Source organism: Convolutriloba macropyga, chromosome 9 (assembly GCF_964194025.1).
Source record: "Convolutriloba macropyga chromosome 9, txConMacr16.3, whole genome shotgun sequence".
Lineage (NCBI taxonomy): Eukaryota > Metazoa > Xenacoelomorpha > Acoela > Convolutidae > Convolutriloba > Convolutriloba macropyga.
Window position 1 is genome coordinate 19,702,061 of NC_134476.1, and position 25,496 is coordinate 19,727,556.

A 25,496-nucleotide genomic window follows, 5' to 3' on the forward strand; every position below is an offset into this window, starting at 1 on the left:
CTTTCCGGGACAAGCAAGTTCGTTACGATTGTTGAGGTCAGACAGACGAAAACATAAACAAAAAGTAGTATTTTAATGGTTATAATTTGTCTCGTCTGCCCGCATAAAGTGATGAATAATTTACAACCCGCCTACAAAAATAGATGTCAAGAGATTGAACACTAACCAATATGAACTTGGTTTTGTATATTTGTTCATACAATAGAAAATGAGGACAGGAAGCGCTATTTTCCAGGCCGGCTTTTTGAACCGTTTTGACCAATCAAAATTTTCACATACAGACCGACATGAGAGGTATTGTTGCAGCATCATTTGCAGAATGTGATATGATCAGAGAATCAATTGCAGAATAAAAAATAACGAACATTTTCAAAATCCGCTAGGTATGCGTATAAATTAATGCTAAAATAAAATTGGCATTGGGTAAAATAGCAAGTTGTGTATAAAAGAATCGGACAATTTAGAATTGGGTACAATTTTAATGTTCTGACACCTAATTTTATAAAATCAGGAGCTCTTGAGTATCTATTTTTCAACTTTAAACGAGAAACGCTAGCTTGAGCTGCGTTAATAAGTAATTCTATTCTTTATTGACGAGAAGAATTTTCACAAATAGTCAGAATAATAGTAATTGAAACAATGAATTTCGATTTGGCATCTGAAAAACAAAAAAATTGGAGCGAGTCTAATCTCTATAGACAGCAGCTAAAAAATTAGGCTACAAAAGTGTATCCAGGATGCCCTTACAAAAATTTTTTTTTAATGTCGTGCATGAAAAACATACCCGTATCAGAGATTTAAGTGAAGAATAACTATATTGGGTTCAGATCAATTTAAAAAGCGACATTTTCTGTGTTGAAAATATTTGCTGATAATCAAAATGACAAAAACTGCACTCAATTTCGATCAATATAAACTTCAAACACAACGACACGTTTTTTTTCAACAATTGTTTCAAACTGCAACTTAATGCATAAAAGTTGCTCTGCGCGTAGGGTAATAGCAGGGAATGCAATGAGGCAGAGCCAGTTTTTGATGCCACTAGGTAACAAATTGTCAAATAACTTAGCTAACTGGAAATTAGGGGAATACTAATTAAAACACACAATAACAAAAAATTCAAAGTCCACTTGATGACACAAATGCTCAATTGTCTCCAACAATTGTTTTTGCATCATGTATTCTCACAAAACACTTAAATAAAAAACATGGAGCATTTCAATTTAGGTTCAACCCTAAGTTAGGCCAAAATTTTCCTAAAATTTTTAAAAGTACCGTAGCTGTAAACCACTTAATGAAACAAAAGAGATGTCACCATTTACTCCAATTTTGCCACCAGTCAATTTTTTGCCAAAATCATTTTTGTGATATAAAGAAGAGTTGTAGAAATGATGAGAGTAATGAGATATTTTGAAAAAAAAAACAGCATTTTTGTTAACTTTCTATGTAACGACAGGCAGATGCAAATAAGTAAATCATAGCGTCAATATGATTCTGAAGTACTGTGTTAGGGAGTTTTATTTTTTTTTATTATTTTTATTACTATAATTATTAATATTTATTTATTTATATTTGTCTAATGTCTTGCAATTTTTAATTCAAATTCTTAGCCTATTGGCTACAATGAATCTTTTCGTCTAATTGAGCTTCCCGCTAATATCACATCACCCATTGCTTTAATGCAGTAAGCTGGTTCTTCCTTCAATTTCCTTAACCGTTTTATATTCTTTAATTGGAGAACGTGATACATATCAGTTTCGATTTCTCAAGAATTTCAGATTAAAAATTTTCAAAAAATAATTTAATAATAAAAGCATTAAAAAGTACTTTTTATATGATACGAATGTGTTTTATTATTAGCATATTTTCTTTTTCTGAGAGTAATTAGTTCGCGGTTTCTCGTTTAATATGTCGACTAAATCAAAACTTTTTCCTCTTTTCAAAATAGCGAACTTCTTGTTGATATTTCAACGGAAATTTATGTAAACGAGGAAGTTAAATTTACATAAGAACTTATTAATTTTACGAAAAAATTCTGGTTATAAGTTTCATTTTAGAATAAAAAGCAGTTTTGTATGAACAAAACCAGACTGTTTTATTCATTTTCATTAAATTGCCACATAAAATTCATACTTTGTTCCCCAGGGAAAGAAAAACCACACATTTGTTTCCATAATTTTTGGAAAAATTTTGATACAAGTTGAAAAGAATTATAACTGTCCTCATTCGATGAAAATAATTAGCGCACAACCTCAATAAGCAAATTTTTAAAATCGGAATTTGAAACATTTAATAAGGGCTAAACAAGCTTGCTTTTGATACCAAAAACAAGGGATGCAAAGATTCATGCGAAGCTTTCAGAATATTCTAATTGATATTTTGCTTGATTAGTCTAACTACACGATTTGTCCTGTTAAAAAAATAATTTTTTGAAATTTCATATTTTGAAATTTTTGCCATTAAATGCACTAAACTTGATTGTTTTTATTGGTAGATAAAAAGCAACCACTTTTTCAGAAAAGTAAGGAACACTGATTTTGCTGCTGAGAACATTTATTTGATAACTTAGACCAACTGAACGGTCGGAAAACTATTTCAAAAAATCACTAAAATTAGTAGATTAGAAATAGCTACGATCAGAATTCGGTCCATTGGCCTAGGTGAACAAGATTGAGATATTAAGAATGAAGTGCATAATCCCAACTCACTATTGTAGCCAAACTTGCATACAATGTAGAAAGTGAAAACAAATAGTTAAAATATTCTTTACTCAATTTTATGAAAATATTTTGCTTATCAGAATTGAGCAATTAAATAGGCTTTTCTTTTTTAAATTTCGCCTATTCATCGTCAACGTAAACAAACAACTTTTCTTAGGGACAATTTTTTTTCTGAAGCTTGAATAACTAGAGAGTAATTACTCCTACGGTTCGTTACATAATTGCAGCTTTATAATTTGCGTCAACAAAAAGATCATTAACTAAAAGCTTTCTTAGAATTCCCTCAAAAATACCCAAATTTTCACAATTGACGAACTGTTCAATTACTTTGCATAAATATAAAATAGATTAAAATGTCAAATCAGTCAAAAGTTTGAAAGTTTTAGTTGTATTCTTAAAGAATTGTATAACCCAAAATGTTCACTTTTTCAAATTTCACAATTTGTCTCAAAAATAAAAGATTTAAATTCAGCATAGGAGAAAAAATTATGTGAATGCTCTGGTTTTGAAAAAAATTAAGAGCATGGTCCATTAGAGAGAAAATAGATTAGTGGTGTTGTTCAATGGCGCTTTCAAAAACCCATTAATTTTTAACCGGCCATCTCGGAATGATAATGTACCTGACGGCGAAAATAGAAAGGTCAAACAAACGTCAATTTACGCCTAAGTATCTGCTCTTGAAAACGATTTTAGGTCTAATTAGGATGTCAGCTAGAGCAACAAGCACTAAAGTTTCCTAAATGCCAAAAATTATGAAAAATAATGAAACGATTTTTAAGCTTCCATTTGTGCAAGAAAGAGCAAAGGATCTTTGTTTGAACGATAATGATCGATTCAAATGCAAATGGTCGAGCAAATAATTGATAGAAATTTATGGGACTGAATATTAATTCAGAAAAAAGTATTTCTTACTGAAGCTTATTATCTTTGAGTTAGATCAATTATGATGACCGAAAACTCTCATCAAGTTGTACGGGTATGTGAATGTGTGTGTGTGGGTGTGTGTGTGTGTGTGAGTGTACAGATAAAGATAAGTATAATAAATAAAATTTTGTTTTACAATATGGATGTCTGGGAAGGTGACTTGCAAGAGAGCCGAAGCTAAAAGAACCGATTGAAACAAATAATTATCCTAAAAATTTCGCGGGCCATGGCCGATGACGTTCAAATATGCCGACGTAACATTATACCGGCGTTTAAGAGTACGGAAACCGGAATTAATTTAATTAGTGCCAAAACTGCCAATACCAAATGATTCCAATTACATGCTAGCGGAATTTAATTTTAAATAAACAGGGCACACTGATCAGTAGTTGGGTGTGATAGATTAATATGAAGTCCCGTGGGTTTCTGAGGCATGGCCCTGGTACGTAATTATTATTGTTTGCTTCAAATTTACTTCGCTCCAGTTATCTTGTCCTAATAAATACCAAAATCCAAAATCTCACCACGTTAATGTGATTTAAATTTGGAAATAATATTTTATCAACAGATAAGAACCAGCACGCTTGATCAATGAAACTTTTGCTGTAAATTTCAGAAGAAGTCACTCATTTTGGAGTTGAGCATTGTTTTGGACTCAAAAATAGCATCTCTGTTTTAATTTCCAACCATGTCTACTTGTTTAATTTTAATTGTGAGGAGAAATAACAGCAATATATTAGTTACTTTCGGGATTTTGATAAGATTCTTATTTGAACAACAATTTGTCATCAAAATCTCCATTGTTTTTTGTATTTAAATAGTTTTAAAAATTAACATACAAATAATTAACCAGTAATTTTTCCAAAACGTTACGGCGGATCTCAAGCTCTGTTGACAATGTTTTTTCATCATAAAACTATTTTGCTGTTTTTCTACCAGCAAAATTAATGAATCATATCGATGACAGAATTAACGCTTGGTGAAGATTCAATTGTGGTAAAAAACATTTTGCAAATCATGCCCTTTTCTGGTTGATGACCAGTGTAAGGTCTTCGATTCTTGTGCGTTAACCGATAACCGAGTCAATTTTTCTGTGATTTCTCTATCATAGAAACAAAACGTTTTAAAAGCTTGAATGCAAACGGGAATATGGTTGCCCTTTACAATTATAGATCTTAAATTGATACCTTTTCAAATTTGATAAATGACTGAGAACGTCGCTAGCTTTTGAATCAAGACCTAACGATATTTCAAAGTCATTAGAAATGAAAAAAATATAGAAACCGCTGAAATGCTCTAAGCTATATCTGTTTCGATTGTTTTGATATGATAAGAAGCCAGATTTTGGATTTTTTTGGTTCATCAAAACCGACTAATTGTTTTCACAAAATTATATAGAGAGATTACAGAAAAGCTGGGAATGTAAGCTATCCAAAAAAAGTGGAATGAAATAGCGAAAAATGAAACTTTAACAAAAAGTAAAATTTTTTGAAAACTAGAGAATTAAAAAAAATGAGAATTTATTTGCAATAGTCGATCCAGTTTTCAAGGGCTTTTCAACAATATCATTCTAGTAGCTCTCTGTAATATAATTCTATTGGCTAAAATTGACTCAACAAAAACAAAAGGCAGGGTAGCATGAAATTTGCGCTTCAGTTTTTCTATGAAAAACTAAAAAACAGCATAACCGGTATAATTTCCAGCTTTCATGAGTTGGAACATTTTTCCATATTATAAATTATATGTTTTGCATCATGCGTCTGTGGATTGAAAAGGTAAGGTTTCATCTAACAACGGTTTACTTTAATTTAATTTCCTTTTTAATCAGAAAATTAGCACGGTGAACTAGTTCTACTGATCATTGAAGGAAATTGTGACAGTTTTAAGTGGATATGAATTAATTGAGTGAAATCTTAGCTGGCGTGAATTAATCTTATCGCTTCAATTTTGTTCAAGATCCGACAGTTCTTCCGGTTTTCTTTGGTCTTCATTAGATGAACTTAATTTATGGTTGCTTTTCAATGGTTTCAATATAATTTACAAATTTATAATGAATTTAGTGTGAATCTGCAACGAAAAGATGCGTGACATCAAGATGAATTTTCACTCTTACATCCCCCACCCCATTGTTTCAAAAAAGTTAATTTAAACCAAACCATTGATTTTAACAATGCTTTCTTTCCGATTACAATCTAAGGGGGTCTTAAAATAATTTGTAAAGGAACGGCAAACTTCTCTCTTTGAATTGGTTTCAAACAATTGAATCAAAGAAACACGAGATGTATAATCTCTGAAGTTTCTGTCTTTAATCTCAGATAAGAGTTATTGATCGATGCCGAATTGTTTTATTCCATTTTTTGGCTTCAAAAGCAAAAAAAAATCGCCTGATAACACTGTTTGCAATATGGTCCCAAGAGAGCTAATTTGTAAAACTCTTTTTGGTTTTTGTCATAATTTGTACCGACAAAGAATCTTACTAAAATAATGTCACGTTTCTGATCACATCAAAAACCAAAACTGCGTATGGTTTATATAGCTTTCAACATATCATCTTTCTAATTTGCGTCGCAATTTTATTGATAACATTAGAGCATTGGAATGTTTTCTTTCCGGGACAAGCAAGTTCGCTACGATTGTTGAGGTCAGACAGACGAAAACATAAACAAAAAGCAGCATTTTAATAGTTATAAATTGTCTCGTCTGCCCGCATAAAGTGATGAATAATTTAAAACCCGCCTACAAAAATAGATGTCAAGAGATTGAACACTAACCACTATGAACTTGGTTTTGTATATTTGTTCATACAATATAAAATGAGGACAGGAAGCGCTATTTTCCAGGCCGGCTTTTTGAACCGTTTTGACCAATCAAAATGTTCACATACAGACCGACATGAGAGGTATTGTTGCAGCATAATTTGCAGAATGAGATATGATCAGATAATCAATTGCAGAATAAAAAATAACGGTCATTTTCAAGTCCGCTAGGTATGAGTATAAGTAATACATAATTTTCAAGAGTTCAATGAAGATTGATAAGAGAAAAATTCTGAAATTTAAGGAGAACAAGACTGATGTTATAGAGAGTGATTGAGAAGAATGAAGGATTCTTCAACACAACAAACACTCTCTGATTTGAACTTTTAATGAGCAAAAACTTTTGATTCCGAATCAAAGTTTGATAACAAAAATTTGTATCAATTTAAATTTTCCATTCTGAAAAAAAGTATTTTCCATTCTGAGTATAAGTATTCAGAATGACAAAAACTGCACTCAATTTTGATCAATATAAACTTCAAACACAACGACGTTTTTTTTTCAACAAGTGTTTCAAATTGCAACTTATTTCATTAAAGTTGCTCTGCGCGTAGAGTAATAGCAGAGAGTGCAACTAGGCGGAGCCAATTTTTGTAGCCACTAGGTAACAAATTGTCAGCTAAATTTTTGTGGAAATTAGGAATACAAATTAGAACCCACAGAACAATAATTCAAAGTCCACTTGACGCTACAAGTTCTCAAGTGTCTTCAACATTTGTTTTTCACCTCGAAGTACCGTAGCTGTAATCCACTTAATAAAACAAAAAAGATGTCACCATTTACTCAAATTTTTCTGTCGTTTAATTTTTGCCAAAATTGTTTCAGGGATATCAGGAAGAGTTGTAGAAATGATGAGAGTAATGAGATATTTTGAAAAAAAGAACAGCTTTCTTATTTACTTTTTCAAAACTTTCCATGTAACGACAGGCCGATGCAAATGAGTAAATGATAGCGTCAATATGATTCTGAAGTACTGCTTTTAAGGAGTTTTACTGATATTTGTCTAAAGTCTTACAATTTTCAATTCAAATTCTTAGCCTAATGGCTACAATGAATCTTTTCGTCTAATTGAACTTTTGCCTAATATCACACCCCCATTGCTTGATTGCAGTGGGCTGGTTTTTCCTTCAATTTCCCTAACCGGTTTATATTCTTTAATTGGAGAACGTGATGCACTTGAGTTTTGACTTTTCAAGAACTTCACATTAAAAATTTCCAAAAAAAACGCACTAGATAAATAATTTAAAAGTAAAAGCTTTTAATATGATACGATTGTGCTTTATTATTAACATATATTCTTTTTCTGAGAGTAATTAGTTCGCGTTTTTTGTTTATTTTGTCGATTAAATCAAAACCCTTTCCTCTTTTTAATATAGTGAACTTCTTGTTGATATTTCAACGGAAATTTATGTAAAAGAGGAAGTTCAATTTACATACGAACTTTTAAATTTTACGAAATTATTCCAGTTATAAGTTTCATTTGAGATTATAAACAGTCCCAAAGACAAAAAAAACCCACATTTCTGTCCATAATTATTGAAAAAAATTGTTACAATGAGAAAAAAATTATAACTCCTCATTCGATTAAAAAAATAAGCGCAAAACCACAACACGCAACTTTTAAAATCGGAATTTGAAACATTTAATAAGGGGTTAACAAGCTTGCTTTTGATACCAAAAACAAGGGATGCAAAGTTTCATCAGAAATTTTCAGAATATTTTAATTGATACTTTGCTTGATTAGTCTAACTACACGATTTGTCCTGTTAAAAAATGATTTTTTTGAAATTTCATAATAACAAGCTTGCTTTTGATACCAAAAACAAGGGATGCAAAGTTTCATCAGAAATTTTCAAAATATTTTAATTGATACTTTGCTTGATTAGTCTAACTACACGATTTGTCCTGTTAAAAAATGATTTTTTTTGAAATTTCATATTTTGAAATTTTTGCCATTAAATGCACTAAACCTGATTCTTTTTATTGGTAGATAAAAAGCAACCACTTTTTCAGATAAGTAAGGACCACTGATTTTGCTGCTGAGAACATTTATTTGATAACTTAGACAAACTGAACGGTCGGAAAACTATTTCTTCACAAAAATTAGTGGATTAGAAACCACTACAATCAGAATTCGGGCCATTTGGCCCATGTGAACAAGATTGAGATATTAAGTATGAATTGTATAATCCCAACTCACTATTGTACCCAAACTTTTGCATACAATACAGAAAGTGAAAACAAATAGTTAAAATATTCTCTTTACTGAACTTTATGAAAATATTTTGCTTATCAGAATTGAACAATTAAATAGGCTTTTCTTTTTTAAATTTCGCCTGTTCATCGTCAACGTAAACAAACAACTTTTCTTAGGGACAATTTTCTATTCTGAAGCTTGAATAAGTAGAGAGTAATTACTCCTACGGTTCGTTACCTAATTGCAGCTTTATAATTTGCGTCAACAAAAGGATCATTAAAAGCTTTCTTAGAATTCCCTCAAAAATACCCAAATTTTGACAATTAACGAACTTTTCAATTACTTTGCATAAATATAAAATAGGTGAAAATGTCAAATCAGTCAATAGTTTGAAAGTTTTCAGTTTGTATTCTTAAAGAATTGTAAAACCCAAAATGTTCACCTTTTCAAATTTCACAATTTGTCCGAAAAATAGAAGATTAAAATTCAACACAGGAGAAAAAATTTTGTGAATGCTCTGGAAAAAAATTAAGAGCATGCTCCATTAGAGAGAATATAGATTAGTGGTGTTGTTCAATGGCGCTTTCAAAAACCCATTAATTTTTAATCGGCCATCTCAGAATAATAACGTCCCTGACGTTTGCTATGACGGCGATGAAAATAGAAAGGTCAAACAAACGTCAATTTACGCCTAAGTATCTGCTCTTGAGTACAATTTTAGGTCTAATTAGGATGTCAGCTAGAACGACAAGCACTAAATTTTCCTAAATGCCAAAAATTATGAAAAATAATGAAACGATTTTTAAGCTTCCATTTGTGCAACAAAGAGCAAAGGATCTTAGTTTGAACGATAATGATCGATTCAAGTGCAAATGGTCGAGCAAATGATTGCAAGAAATTTTAAGGGACTGAATATTAATTCAGAAAAAAGTATTTCTAACTGAAATTTATTATCTTTGAGTTAGATCAATTATGAAGACCGAAAACTCTCATCAAGTTGCGTACGGGTGTGTGAATGTGTGTGTGTGTGTGCGTGTGTTTGTGTGCGTGATGTTCTTGGCAACTGCGCTTGATGTTCAGATAACTGAAACAGAATTTTAAAAAATGTTGCTTTTTATGGACATGCAGTAGCCCCCTTTAATCACGAACAGCGTTCCTTGAATACTATTTTTTCAGCCAATCATTTCATGAACATTATGGTAGAACTAATTGAATGTAAATTATCTAATCGATTTGCTCAGGGAAAACAGCGGAACCTTGTAACGATTATTTCTGTGAGTTTTGTGATCAAATTCTTGTCAAGATTGTCACGAACATCCGCTTTGGTTGGTAGCCGTTTCCTGATTACTTAAAATATGTCTTCTATTTCACGTGATCAGAAACCTAATGAAAGATATGCTGGGAAACATACCGATTCTTGAACTAGGATGCAAATTTGGAAGTTCCCTAACTTGCCGAACAACTTTCCATTTTTGCCTGTACTTGTGAACATATAATCATACAAGGAGGCTCGGCAATGTGCGTACGCACATAATGTTCCGACCCCGCTCATCCACATTCTTGACTAAATTGGCTACCAAATGATGAAGAGATAGAAAACATTCAAAACCATGCAAATCGTTCAATAAACAACCAATGTAATACGGAAATACGATGCCACGCTTGAGGGTCGATGGAAATTATTTATAAGAGGATTACTAGGAAGGACAAAAATAAAAATCAAATAACAAACATTATTTACGACCAAAACTATAATAAAAGCCTTGATAAAATAAAATAACCAAATCTAAAATTAAAAAAATCATGTCAAAATTAAAATCGAATCAGATAAAAATCAAAACATTTAAACTATACTTCATTAGAAGAAATATGGGACTGGTTAACAGGTCGACAAAAAGAGCAAATAGGTAAGAAGTTCAAAAATACTTTTATGTTTTTGAAAATAAATAATTTCAGTTATTAATGTCATTAGATATCAACTGAAACCACTAAAATGATAATTTATATCTACATAGGAAGAATTGAGACAAGTCAATATCCAATGTTCGATTGCGCCAAATTTCAATACCAATGGGATCAACAATTATTGTTATAATTTAAAAAGAAACCAAAAATACTTTGAACAAATATATAAAAATCTAACATTTTATGAAATCTCGAGTAACAGTAGTAACAAAAGCCGAGAAACAAGTGCTTGAAGCTAAATCCGTTATAATTTCTGGCTCACTTTAAGCGTGTTGCTACTTGTGTTGACAGCGACTGAGCTACAAATCGAACGAAAATTTTTTAAAAAGACGAAGCTCAAAAACCCGAACTTATTTTTGAAAAAAATATTTTCAAAAGTCAGAACAGACTTAGGATTACAATAAAAAAGATGAATTAATCTTCAATAGCTCAAGAAGCCATTTGCGCCTGTTAATGATGAGACTAAGTCTCGAGCCCACAAAAAACAAATTCATAAAGAAGCCAAAACTAAAAACAATTTTACGACATGACACTGCTCATGGCACTAAATTATAAGATGTTCCCTGCAGGATTTGTAAATGAACATTTTCCTTTCATCCTAACATCCACGAGTCTTTCTCATAAGATGAATACTTAGACATGACAACGAAAACCCCAAAAATTGAACAGTTTAGAAATCTCCAAAGTTTGTTTTGAAAATAAGCTGTCTAAGCAATCAGTCACAACGTATAAACAAGCGCGAAAAAAATGTTTGAATCAACAAAAGTAATTGAAATTTGTAATGGTTGAGATTGAGTTACAAAATGACCAAAAATAAAAAGAAAAAGGTGACAAATGAAAAGAATCTTTGATTTATTTTGAAATTATTCTTTTTTTAATTTAATTTGAAAATCATTAAAACAAACCGCTACAAACTAAAATTTTTTACTACGTTGACTTTTTTGTCTTAGGGAAGCAATTAAGATCTATCGCTATCGAATATATGACGTACAACAACGAAAATAAAGATAAAGTTAGGCAAAATCAAAAAACCACAAAGTTTTGCGAGATAATTGTTTATCAGCCAAAAAAGCATAAACTATTCAACAAAAACAATTAACATATGCAGATACGCCTTTGCCAACGTTGTGCAATTTCCATACGATGCCTTCCTTTAAAAGGACTTGTCAATAATGTGATAATTCGACAAGGACACAAAATGAACTCATAAAATATGCAATTACGATAAACAATAAAAGAAAAATTGAAAACGCATAGTACCAAAATAAAGAACCCTTTAGTTGAATATAAAATCGTTACCGACATTAATATAAAAATCACAGAAAGGCGGATTCTGCCTGTTTTTACTGAGAGTGCCTTCGAAGTTGAGAGAAAAAAGAAAAAAGTGGCAAAGTTCAAAAAATCACAGATATTTTCTCAAAAAAAAATATATTCAAAGTCATAACAGACATTAGACAACAACTGGAAAAAGTGTTTAGGTTCTTTTATTCCATCTAAAAATTAACTGGATGTTCGATTGGGGACGCTAAGTTATTGAAGTACAAAAATCATACGAAATGAAAACAAAACGCAAGAAGTCCATAAAATTTTTACGAAAACAATTGGTCAGAGCCATAAAAACTATGAGCTTAATTCTCAAACCAAAATATAATCTCGTTGGGTCTGGTTTATTGTAAACAGTATCTGTTATTATTAGCCCTGATTCGAAATTCTTGTCCCTAATTTACGTAAAAAACATTAACATAGTGGAACTTTTTTTGAAAAAAAGTCGCGCCCCATTAAAATCTAAAAAATATTTATCATATGGATTCATGGTGAGATGAAGATCATCCCAGATTTTGCTGCGCGTCACGAAAAACACTTACTCTTTCAATTCATCGGTTTTTAACCAAAATTTCCCAATATATCAAAAATAATAATGAATTTTGTATAATTATTGAGTTTATATTTCCAAAAACTGGCAAAATTATAGTTCCAGAAGTTCTTAAAGCCAGTGAGAGTACATTGAGCTCTCTTTCTGAGCTCACGAAGGATTCTTACGCCATTTTTGGATGTCTACGTCCATCAAGTTAAAAGGAAGACTAACATAGAAAAACTGAAAAACTACAAAAGACGAAATATTCAGAAAAAAATTGCTCTGCCTAATTAGAACCTAGTTTAACTGTAAAGATTTAAGGTGAGATCATCACTATGGTTCACGTCTACGAAAACGCTTAATTGTTGAAATGGTTGCAAAATAGATTAATTATATACAAAATTTTTCAGTTTGTCAAAATTAAATAAGGCATTTTGTATAATTATCGATTTCAAAATTGCAAAAAATGGCAAAATTGTAATTTCAGAAGATTCCTAAAGCCAGCGGGAGTACAACTAGCTCTTTTTTTGAGCTTAAAACGAATATGGCTGCAGTTTTAAGGTGTCTACTTACACCTAATTTAAAGCAAGTGGTCTAAAAAGCCATTTTGCGACGAAAAATGTCTGAATTTTGAAAAATTTGGCATAAATTCTAGCCAAAGAACTCGGATCCAACAGTTCAACAACCGTCCTCTGTCTTTGGAGATAAAATGAATAACACTACAGATAACATTTTTAACACATTTTTAGCAAAATTGACGAATATTTGATCAAAACTGACGAAAATTTGGTCAAAAAGGTCAATGAAAACAGGTGAATTACGTCTAATATTCACAAAACTTTAAACCTCGATAAATCCCTAAAAAAAGCGAAAATTAAAAACATCTTTTTAATTCCATATTCTACGCTGGACGAGCTTTCTGATGATACCAGTCTCAACTTTCTTTGATGAATATATCGATCGGCAAAAATTGACTGAACAAAAAAACCCCATTTGAGTATATAGTTCCTCCCTCCTCAGAGAGGGGTCGGAACAATAACCTTCAGTTTAAGTTTGCAGATAGCGATGTAAAAGGGACAAAAATGAAGTTTCTCAAAATTATTGTCAATTTTTAACTAAAAATTAAATGCAATTTTGCAAAGCAATTCAGTCTGTAAATTTTAGACACTTCCGATTTTTTAATGATTTGTATGAAATTCCGAGCAACAAAAAAAGAGCTTCACAAAAAAGCATAACTGAAGCTGAAGCCACTACCTTTTGTATTAAATCATTAGCTAATTACCTCCCCAGGTCTGATCTACAAATTGGTGAAATTTAAACTACTGTCACCAAGAGAAACAAAATGCAGCAAAAATTTATATTGAAAACGTTTGGCAACGTTAAAAAGTCAGAAATAATTAGGATGATCAAAAAACTGATAGCTTGACAGAACTGACAGGTCTCTCAATTGCCGTCAAATAATTCATGAATCTAATCTGAAAAAGATCGCGAAACCAAACGGCAGATAAAATTCTTAGAAACTAAGTTGAATTTTTCAAAAGAATGCTCAAATTTAAGAATCAGAAAACCACTACAATTAGATTTCTAACCACTGCAATTAAGACAAAAGCAACACAAACTTCATCCATGATGTCTATATTCTAGACAACATGATTTCATACTAATTCAAAATTTAAATTAATCATAGAAAAGACATAAGCAACAGAATAATAATCAAAAGGAAAATTCGTTTGAAAAACATTACCGAGGCCTCAAGAAATTTGCAATAGATATTATTAAGTGGACGTCTTGGAAAAATCTTCTTAGCAAACTCGCAGGAGGACTGCCTTTTGTTGAATGAAATCAATTGCAAACAAAAAATGACGAAAATCTAAGAAAAAGCTGAAATCATTCAATTTTAAACAACTGAAAAAATCAATATAAGAAATATAAATGTAGGTGCCAGGACCAAGCTAGAATAATACAAATTGGAATGTAAAGAATATGAACACAATGTAAGGAACACCGCAACAAACACTAATTCTTGATTTTTGAAAGATAAAATTCAAATTAAAAATATCAAGAAAAACGAATAATAATTCATTGTACAGCATTCAAGACATATAAAAGACAACTAGTCTTCCGAGACAAAGATCCATCTTCCTAAACGGCACCAAAGAAAAGAAATCGGAATTCAAACATACGAAACATTAAAACATTTTGCAAAAGTTTTCAATAAATTTTTGAGACTGCACTTATGAAAAAAAATTTTAACTGTTTTTCAAAATATTAACACAAAAATTGATTGATTTTTTTTGAAACGAAACTAATGTCCGTCGTGTTGCACAAAAAGACTATTTCTGGTAATTAAAACCAATATGAACAAAAAACTGTGAAAAATTGGAAAAAAACTAGCAAAAATCGGATTAGCATATGTACAATTTTATAAAACAAAATAACATCGAGGTAGAAAGAGGCATTGAGTATATGAATTATCAAATGGAAGTTGCCATATTAACCGATTTTTGACAAAAGGCGGTTGAAATATCCAAAAAAAAGAAATTAGTATAAAAAAAGCGAAAAATTAACTAAAAATTCAAGAAACAGGTGCCAATTTTGAACTTGAAACGCGTTTTCAGGCTCTGCAAAACACTGGTATCAATTTCCGAGGTTGATATTTCGGTTATCTATATGTGCCATTCAGTCAAAGACTACTTTTCAAAGTCGAAAAGTCATTCACTCAATGCAGCGCATGATCAAAAAACTTCTCTCGCTCAGAAAAAAATATTTCACACGGTAATTTAACTCACTTTCGCTTTTAGGTCAAAACATGGTCTCAACGATGAATACTTCCGGTAAAAAAAAACCTTCGGAAAACCAATACTCCTCTTCGAGTTGTAATAAAAAACAAATCGAAACAAAAGCTAGCACGAAAACATGCCATGTACGACTAGCAAGTTCAAACATTAAAAAAACAATTAAATTTAAGGAAGGAAAATGTTGAGATAATTTTCTTTTTTCGATCCATCAAAATCAGGACATATCAAGAGATCGATTTTAAGAATGTCTTAATTATTCCATTGTATTTAATTAAATTTACCTCTTTTGTTGTTCCTGTATTTATCTCAAGAACAAGGTAATATATGAATGACAGGCTTTATCATCTTTAGTCAAATTTTTCACAATTTGTTTAAACAGCGTGCAACAAGCTCCTGATTTTGCACAAGCTCTAAAATCTGACCTAAAATGCTGGAAAAAATCGAAAACACCTGTTTTCCTTGTTGATTTATCTTGAATGATATTGTCATCTAGATTTAGATTTTAGCTACGCAATCAAGAATGAAATAGCATGCATTTCATGAAAAATGAAGAAATATACAAATTTGCGAGAAAACTAAGGAATTATGTATGGAAGCACTCCAACATTGATACCTTCCCTCCATTGAAGATGTAACTTATTAGTTTTAAAGCTGCTTAGATGTATGTCAAAATTAGTTAATCAAACGCGATCACTTTTTAAAAAAATAAGTTCAGACAGCAGATTTTCCTTATTCACATTCTTATTCCTCTGTATTGTCAAATTCAACTTCAAACTAAGAGTTTGAAAGCTCATGGATCAAGATATTTATCAAATTGTATTTTCAAAACAGAAACATGTGCTGTTATGATGAAATAGGCAGCTCAAAACTAAGTTTTGTAGCTTTCTTTTTTCATAGAACGCACATCTTTTGTTTGAGTATATTGTCAAGAATCATTTGTTGATAGCAACAACGCAAAGTGGCTTCTTCAATAATTATTAGAAAATTGTACCATCAATTAGATTAAAGTTTTGTTGAGGACAGACAATCATTTTTTTGCAGTTATTATTAGTCGAAACCAAAAAAAAGTATGTCCAAAGTTATTTGAATATTTCTAATTTGTTGTTCTGGCCCCACTTGTGCGAGGGAGGAACTATATGTTCAACTGGGCTTTTCTCTGTTTAGTCAATTTTGGTCAATAATATATTTATCGTACAGAATTGGGAGTGGTTCAACTAGAAAACTCGTCCTGCGTAGAGGCTAAATTAAAAGCGTTTTCAAAATTTTATCTTTAATGAGGAGTTATTATTGGACTTTCTTCACATTATTGGACTTTTAAAAAATTTTAGTTAATGTTTGCACATCTCTGAGGGGGTTTGTAGTTATACTGAAGCAATATCACGGCTTTTTTGTCTTATCGTGGTTTTCTATATTGAAACAAACTTGGATTTTGATCTAGACATTTCGATTTTAAGAGACATTTTTTGCTCCTAATTTTTGTTGTCACTGGCTTGTTTTGGTTATTTATCTTGACAAAATACAATAAATACGATGCGTTTGTGTTAATGATGAATATTTCCGGTTGTTCGAATTTGTCTGCGGTAGCTAAAGATAATGCTGATTTTGAGATTTTTCATTATTTCAATAACTTAAATTTTAATAATTTTTTAGAGTCATTACTGTATTGATACGGAGTGCCATTTTTGAGAGCTCTCACTGAAGTTCTCTCAAAGGCTAAGCGAAAGTAATTGAATTTCAATGTTTATAGTTTATGGCATTGAATACTTTGAAACTTTTTGTAAAATTTGAGCTTAAAAACTTTTTGACAATGTCTTTTTATAAAGTTGTAGTTTTGTCACAATCCGATTAATGAAAAATATCACCGCTTTCAGTATTGAAAAGGGGGTATTATCGTGAGATAGTGTCATTACAGGTGATATTTATGACTGGCGACTAGGTGATTTGAAAAAATAACTAAGTTCTGAGAATTTTCTTTTTTTTTTTGTTTTGCCTTCACCTCATTTGTTGAAGTCCTTAAAAGTTATAAATGAGGCATCTGCGATTCCAAAATTCCATTCCAATTGATATTCAACCATTTATGCGAAACCTACAATGAGGCCATTCAATCCTGAAAAAATTCGAAATGTTCGTCTGCATTTAATTATTCGCTAATTTTTGTTTTTTTTTTTCATAAAAAATTCGTGTGCCTGTATTTAGTAACTTCAGATTTTAAATTTTTCCTATTTCCGTTAGGTTTTGTAAAATTCTACCATTTTTTGTTCTTCTATTGTATTGTTACTCGGTCCCAATATTGAGATGTCTCACTGCTGTTCGAAGGAAATCCATCAAAGCTATATAATGTCTCTCTATTAGGGTTAATGGTGTTGATTACTTAAAAAACACCTGTTTACTTGAAAATTTTCAGAGCTTTGGCTTTAGGTGTTTTTTTCTGTATTTTTGTATAAGTCCATGTAATGACAGATACAATTGCTTGCATTATTGGCAAAAAGCATATCAGTAGCTAGACTTAATAGCTATTTTATTGTTGACTGACAATTTCTTCATAAAAAAAGTGGATTTTCAGTTTTGGGGGTTTGGTTATTTTTGTTGCCTTGCCCTTCTGTTTGATTCATTGAAGTTCAGTAGGTCAATAAAAGCTAATCTAAATCTAAAGTACCCGTTATATTGATGGCTAACCATTGATTTAAATTTGATGCCAATTAAATACGTAACAATTTGGAGAATTTTCGAGTTTTTTCTCTATTTGGTTCTTCATTATCGTTTTTTTGTTCTAAATGGTTCCTTTACAACTTGATTTACCAATTAATTTGGTTGCTGAGAAGCCTAATTGCTCTTATTAATGTTTTTTTGTGAATTTAAAAGTTTCAAATTTGTGTTTCAAAGATAATAGATTTGAAAAAAGTTAAGTCCATCATCATTGTTTTGTCGACTCACAAAATTATCTCATTAAGACCTTGTCTTCGCTACTTCTTACTCAAGGCTACGTGCCTCTCTGGTTAATTTTTCGGTTACCACCAAAAGTTTTTGCAGAAATTATTGTTTTTGTTCAGGTTCATTAATTTTTATTTCCACGTAGGTTTGTTTATATGAATCGACAACCAATTTGCTAAAGCGACCTTTTGTTAAGTTCCAAGAACAAACCTGAATTAATTCAATTGTGGATTACTGTGTGATTTCATAGCTTGGGTTAAATCTATCCGTACTTGATCTGATTTTGCATTCTCAATTTAGATTTCTGTGCGCAGATATCTTTTTTTTTGCATTTCATTGCTCACTTTTGAACTCCTTCCCTTGCTAATAAAATTCGTTCGCTATATAAAAATATTATTTCTGCTGCTTGAAAGGCATTAGAGTTTATTTCTTGTCTGTAGTTTCGTTTTTTGAGTGCTCATTTTAGAGAATTAAAAAAAAATTGGTTTCACTGGCATGGCCCCCATTTTGTTACAGAAGTTTCTCTATGTTTATGAATCTATCAAAGTTTAATTATTAAAGTTTAAACTGAATTTTCAGAGGAAGTCTGACTCTGTTTCAATTGCAAGGCAATTGCAATTGGACTTAAGATTGGACTTAACAATTAATTTGAATGCTGACAGGTCTAATTGCTCTTGTTAAAACTTGCTTCTGAATTTTAAATTCCCTCCATCAATATTTATGATCGACTCTTAAATTCATCTTATTAAGAGTTTGTCCTAGATACTTCTTACTCAATGCTATTTGCGTATGCTCTCTGGTTATTTTTTTGGTAATCAAAGCGTGGTTGTTTTCAATTAGCACCAAAAATTTTCGCAGAAATTGGAGTTTCATTCAGTTTCATTTCAATTTCGTTTTCATTTCCACTGATTTTATTTATATGAATCGATAACCAATTTTCTATGGTGTTTTCAATTTGGTGGACATCAAATGTTATTTAACTTTTGGAGTGGTTGCCTAATTTTGTCGAATTCAATTTCTAGTGAAAAACCGTTTCGTGAAAAATTTTATATTGCAACTAATTTTTTAGTTGATAATTAGAATCACATTTATTATGTAAAAAGAGAACAGCAATTTCCAAAAAAGCAGCTTTTAGTTGTATAAGCGTAATCCGAAGCACGTTGTTCCTTGATAGCAAATGAAAATTCTTGAAAACCGTTAGAGTTACGTTGGAGCAATTTGTGCTACGCATAGATTCGCGCTCGCAGTCCTGTTTTTTTTCCAGACAACAGTGAAGATGCATGCAATGCCAAATATTTTACACTCTGGCAGTATTTGGGAATCCGTGTTCATTTCCATGTGAATAGTTTTTGTTTTCGTTTTGTTTTGAAGAGAAATAGGCAGCATGTTTTAGACAGATTATGCTTCTCAAGTCCCAATTTTAGTTGATTCAAAAAGTACGATATTTGCGAAGAAAAACAAAAGTGCTAAAATTTTAAAGCACAGTTTAGCACGTTCTATATGGGCAAGCACATTCATATCTGTAAAAAAAATCAGTGAAATAATCCATTCTTTCGCACCAGAGCCACAAGCGCTATGAAACACTATTCAAGCTAATTAGTTTCTCCTATTTATCTTAGAAGCTGTTGAAATTTCGGAGGACATCAAGTCTGTGTAATTTCACTTGTAACTTACGATTTTGTTCTCATTTATATGCAAATAAATTTATGCCTCACGCCTAAAGCCTGAACGTGATCTCAACCCCCCCCCCCCCGACACCAATCATTGACTGAAGACAAGAAACTGCTACAATTTACATACATTTGATCGCCTGCTTGGAGATAAGTCTTTATCCTTTGATGCCTGAGACATTAAACAAAATTCCTTATAATACCAAAAGGGTTTCTTTGAATGGTCTGAAATCATTGCAAAGTCTCAACTAATTCCGGGAACAGGTCCATCAAAGCAACGGGGAATAAGTACGCAAATGTGCTTCAAAAGGAAGAATCTAAAGGGTTTGAACTAATTGCAATCAAAATCAATACACGAGGGAGCGTTTATGACGTCTAAATAGGAGTGTACACAGATCTCTGCTGGTCATTAGATTTTAATGATATCGCCACTGTTTTTCTCTGAAAACGTAAATAAAAGCGCAAATAATTGTTGAGCCAAGTTTTTTGAGTTTGAGGAATTTAAATTAAAAGCCCAAGCAGTAATCAAGAGAAACAAGATGAACTCTGAAAAAGATTTAATCTTTCAGATTTTGAGAAAATAACAGTCAGTTAACAAGCAACTATAAGCTCGACAAAAAAGCATTGATGCAGTGCAAAATTTTGCGGTTTTGCAAAATGCTGGTGAACAATTTAAAAAAGGCAGAACATAAAAGGCTAAATTTGTTTATTTGCCAAATTATTTACAAGTCGCATTTTTTACGGGATGAAGAGCTTTGTGGAAGAAGCAGTGGTTCTAATTAGCATAGAAGTTAAAAAAACACAATATAATTAAACATCTGTTATATGATCATATAACAATTGAAACTTTAAATAGTCTATTAGTTCTTCAGAGTTCACAGAGGCTCCCATGATCATAAAAATTTATGATAATAGATTTGTTGAATGGAAAGTTCTCTTTTCAACATATTTATTGCAAAGCTTGTTTGACAATAAGGATTTTAAAAAGTTTATTATTAAAAACATGGAGTTATTCTTCCTCTGCCTTTTTTGTTAGAACAAACCATTTTTGAGTCCCCCAACAATTCTCGTCTTTAGATATCAAAATTTAGTAGCTAGTTTTTAGCTAAGGATTATCTAAGGATTTCAGATTAATAACAAAAAGCGCTCTAAAAATCAGTTAAGACCAAAGTTATTCTGACTATAATTATTCAAAAAAGGAAACTAAAATAAATGAAGTCAACTGTTTATTTCCTTTATTAGAAAAAAACGGGAAAAACAAACTGTTCCTGATTCAAACACTATTATGATCCAATTCACCTGCTTCAGCGATTAATGTGAAGCAATCCGTTTCAAAAAATCTTTCGCACCAAAGCAAGGAGAGAACAGCTGATGAAAGTAACTCTAATGAAAGTTTATGTGAAAACAGCCCGAAGGAATTAGGTTTGAACTCCTACGTCCGTAGGAACTTTTTGAAACAAAAAGGTCGAAGAAAGGTCATTTTTAGAGGAAAGTAAATCATGTCTGACTTAAAATTTAATCACTCGCACAAACAAAAGACAAACTCTAATAAGATTGAAAATTGATTTTGCGCACATAATTTAGTATAAAAAGTGCACACATGAATGAACAGGAGCTGAGTTGACATGAGAGTGATGTCATATGGTCGCAGAAGAAATTTTGATGCCGAAATAAAAGAAGGCCACTAAGTCCTTCAAACGTAAGCTATCGCTGCCGCAATTTTTATAACCGAGAAAAAATAACTTTCAATAAATAAACTTCTTCCTGAAGAAAAATTTAGTTTAAAAATTTAATTCAAAGAATAACTCAATAACATCGCCTGCTTTTCATTTTTAAGGAAAAAATCATGACATAAGCCAAGAAAATTCCTCTGCGATACTATTCGAGCACAACATTGAAGATCATTTCATGAACGTTAGCAAATAACCAAAGACTGATTTTTCAAAGAACAAAATAAACATCATTTCGATTGAAATGATCTTCCCCAGTGAGTCAAATTTAAATTTCATTTAGTGGCAGTTGAGTTTTAAAACAATAAATATTTTTTTGTCTCGTTACAGATGTAAACAAGGACATAGAAGGAGTGCAGTGACAAAAACGGCACTAATATTAGAAACTTCCAGATTCTGTTCCTGAAAAAAACGTGGAAACTAACAATTGATTCAAGAGTAGAAATGCAACTTTAAGGACCGCTATCATCCAGTTTTTTGCTGCAAAATCTAGAAATACACATATGACTGAACAAGAGTAAAATCTTTATAGCAACAAAAAAGAATTCAGGTCTCACTGCCCTTCCTCACTGCGGTGTTCCTTTATCAAGCATTATTCAAGATCGTTCCGACCACCTTACTGCTGTTTTAAGTGTAAAGTCTAACATTATCATTGCTCCAAAATTAAGTACGAGCATTATTTGTGCGAATATTTTGTAGCATATATCTTGCCACAATCATAGTAAATTGATTACGTGCAAAGGTAATTGCCCTAAACAAGTGAAATCCAATTTAGCCGAGCGAAATGGGATACTGTATACAACTTTTTGGCTGATTTATGATACTTTACTTTATTCATGATACAAGTATTCATGATACTTTATTAAACACACGCAACTGTATTCAAGAAGACCAGGTTGTCTATAATAAAATATTACTTTCAGAGAATGGTCATCACAAACCGGACCCAAGTTAGACATAGTCCTTATAGTTGCAGCTTTTAAACTAGGCAAAAAACATAAACTGGAATTACAGGATATCTTATGGCAATTTAACAGTGCGAAAAAAGAGCAAGCTTAAGAGAACCAATTGATGATTAGCAAAAATGGCAACCAAACAGCATATACTGAAAGAACAAAACTAAAAGCATTATTTTAATGACCTGAGAAAAAAACATTATAAGTCAATTCTTTGTTTTTAATTTAACAAGCTTAGTTCTTTTTAAGCAAAATATGAAAACCTATGAAAAAACCGAAACTTTGAAATTAAAAAATACAGAAAAATATTAGTGGCATTACACTGTATCAGTTTTTAACGCCAATGTGACCAATAAAACATCCGATTACAATGACGTCTATAATAAAGATGAAAAAATTACGATTCTGAATTTTCTGTGAAATGCCTATTAGATGCGATGCAATTATGTGAACAGTATGACCAATTTCTGAAACAGTGTTTGTAACACATCCTGGAAACTTACACTGCGTACTATCAGAATATTTGAACTGAATTTTTAAATCTAATGGACAGTCAATGCACATGTGATGTTTTAAAGAATCATGAAATTCACAGAACTTTTTATTATTCGAGACCTTGAATTTAGAGAATATGCAAAATAACCACCATGGTTTCCCATTTATAACTCTATTGTTATCGCCATTTTGTAAGCCACACGAAGCGTCACATATATAATCTCAAAAAACAAATTTTAGTGCCTCAAGGGTCGGTTTCTTTTTTCTTGTGTCCGGATAAAACAATCCCCAGACATTTGATATTTGATTACTGCAACAGAAAACAAAGGGTTACCTTCTAGTTTACACGCAACCATAGCAAATGTTGTAGTCCCTTGCCGGAAACGAATGGTTATCTTGCAAGATCTTGCAAGATAATCATTCGTTTTGCAAGAATCTTGCAAGATAGCCATTGATTTTGGAAGATTCTTGCAAGATAACCATTCGTTTTGCAAGAATCTTGCAAGATAACCATTGATTTTGGAAGATTCTTGCAAGACAACCATTCGTTTTGCAAGAATCTTGCAAGATAACCATTGAGTTTGGAAGATTCTTACAAGATAACCATTCGTTTTGCAAGAATCTTGCAAGATAGCCATTGATTTTGGAAGATTCTTGCAAGATAACCATTCGTTTTGCAAGAATCTTGCAAGATAACCATTGATTTTGGAAGATTCTTGCAAGACAACCATTCGTTTTGCAAGAATCTTGCAAGATAACCATTGATTTTGGAAGATTCTTGCAAGATAACAATTCGTTTTGCAAGAATCTTGCAAGATGGCAGTTTGTTTTGCAAGAATCTTATTATTATTGCAATTACTTATAGCAAGAAACTGCAAGAGAGTGGAACTACTCGAATCTTATATCATAGTATGTCAGTACTGCTTCATTACGTTCTAATTATAAATCGCTAAATCACTGCTAAATCATGATATTCTAATGGTATTCTGCGCATGCGGTATTTGAAAATTTTCACTGAGCATACAAAAATTATTAACATAATTACATAGTTCAGAAAACATTATTCCTAACTAAAAGTTATTAACTTTGAGTTAGATCATTTATATGGAAATGACCAGCAGCAAGTTCTCGTAAAGTTGCGCGCGCGTGTTTGTGTGTATGTGTGACTCGGTAGATGGAGTTTTTGTATTTCCTCATAGGATCCTTGCATTACTGTCAGCGACATAGGACATTGTTTATACATGAAATTAGAGAGATGATTTCGAAAGAGCAGAGAATTTGCATAACTTACCTTGCAAATACTGAGGAATCTTTCAAATGATATATTGAGAAAGAGAAGCCAAGAGAGGAATTGCTCAAACGCGTGCAATAATGCCTGAACTGTCATTCTGGTACAATTCTCCAATAAATCGGGAGACAATACTCTGTCCAAAACAAAAACAATAACAACAGACGCACTAAACGTCATATCCGCAACTGATAAAAAGGTGATAAAATATTCAGTTGTGCTGAGCTTTTTCTGAGTTTTGAAGAATATGTAAGATATGAAAATTAATAAATTTGTGGAAAAACCAAATAAAGCGTTCGCAAAAACGACAAAATGAATAACGGGGTATAAAGTTGAAGGAAAAGGAAAACAAAATTGGCCATCTTCTTTGTTGGTTAAATTTATTGTAAAATTATCCATATTTGCGGAGATTTTTTCGCAGTTTTGTTAATTATCAGAAAAGCTATAAATTAAGAACAAAGTTGAGCATAAAGCGGAATAACTGTATTTTTTAATCTTGAGGAGACCTGAATATGTTTGTAATTGCAATCCATTAACCAAGATTCAATGCGATTATGATAAATAATTGAAACACGAAAATATTTTTACAAAATGAAATATAAATTACAAAAAATAAAAGTGAAGGACAGTTTGCTTCTTTTTGCCTCCAAACTAATATTTCTTTTTTGATTTAATCTAAACAATAAATTATCTCCCGCCAGTTTTCGGTTTCGCTTCAAATGGAAAAATGGTTTGTTTGTAACCAGAAGCCATTTTTTCACATTTTAATAAACAGTAGATAAAAACTGTTCCAAATTGTTGCTGTCCGAATTTTAGCCAATCACAGTTGAGAAAAGGAGGAATGGAGATATTTCTACAAATTTTCCTTCTGATGAATGGAAAAATATAATGGCTTAAAATGTGCAATCTATATTCACTGTAAATATGCTAAAATTTGCATTTAAAATGGCATTGAAATTCAATTTTCTCCATGACGTTGATTTGACTTATTTATGCATGATTTAATTAATAATTTAGTAAAGTCGCTTTGTTTACAGGTGTAGGACGAATGCAAAACTTCGTTTGGTTTTTAGTTCAAATTGGTTGTTTTTCTGCAAGAGTGGTCTTTGAACAACGTTAACTGAACACACTCCAGTGTGACATGGATAAAG

The 25,496-nt window shown here is 31.5% G+C and overlaps 1 protein-coding gene across 3 annotated transcripts in view; it reads right to left on the reverse strand.

Annotated features, from left to right (window-relative positions):
• The window catches only part of LOC142346304 (uncharacterized), a 111,247-nt gene extending 86,115 nt beyond the window's left edge, over nucleotides 1–25,132 (reverse strand). The window contains exon 1 of one of the 3 annotated variants that reach the window (XM_075398827.1): nucleotides 24,349–25,132. In XM_075398827.1, coding sequence (XP_075254942.1) covers nucleotides 24,349–24,744 — 396 coding nt within the window. In that variant the 5' untranslated portion in view covers nucleotides 24,745–25,132. Of the gene's footprint in view, nucleotides 1–283; nucleotides 491–20,006; nucleotides 20,851–24,348 lie in introns of those variants that run through there. The other 2 variants (XM_075398829.1, XM_075398830.1) reach the window with 2 other exon arrangements.
• Nucleotides 25,133–25,496: the final 364 nt, after the last annotated feature.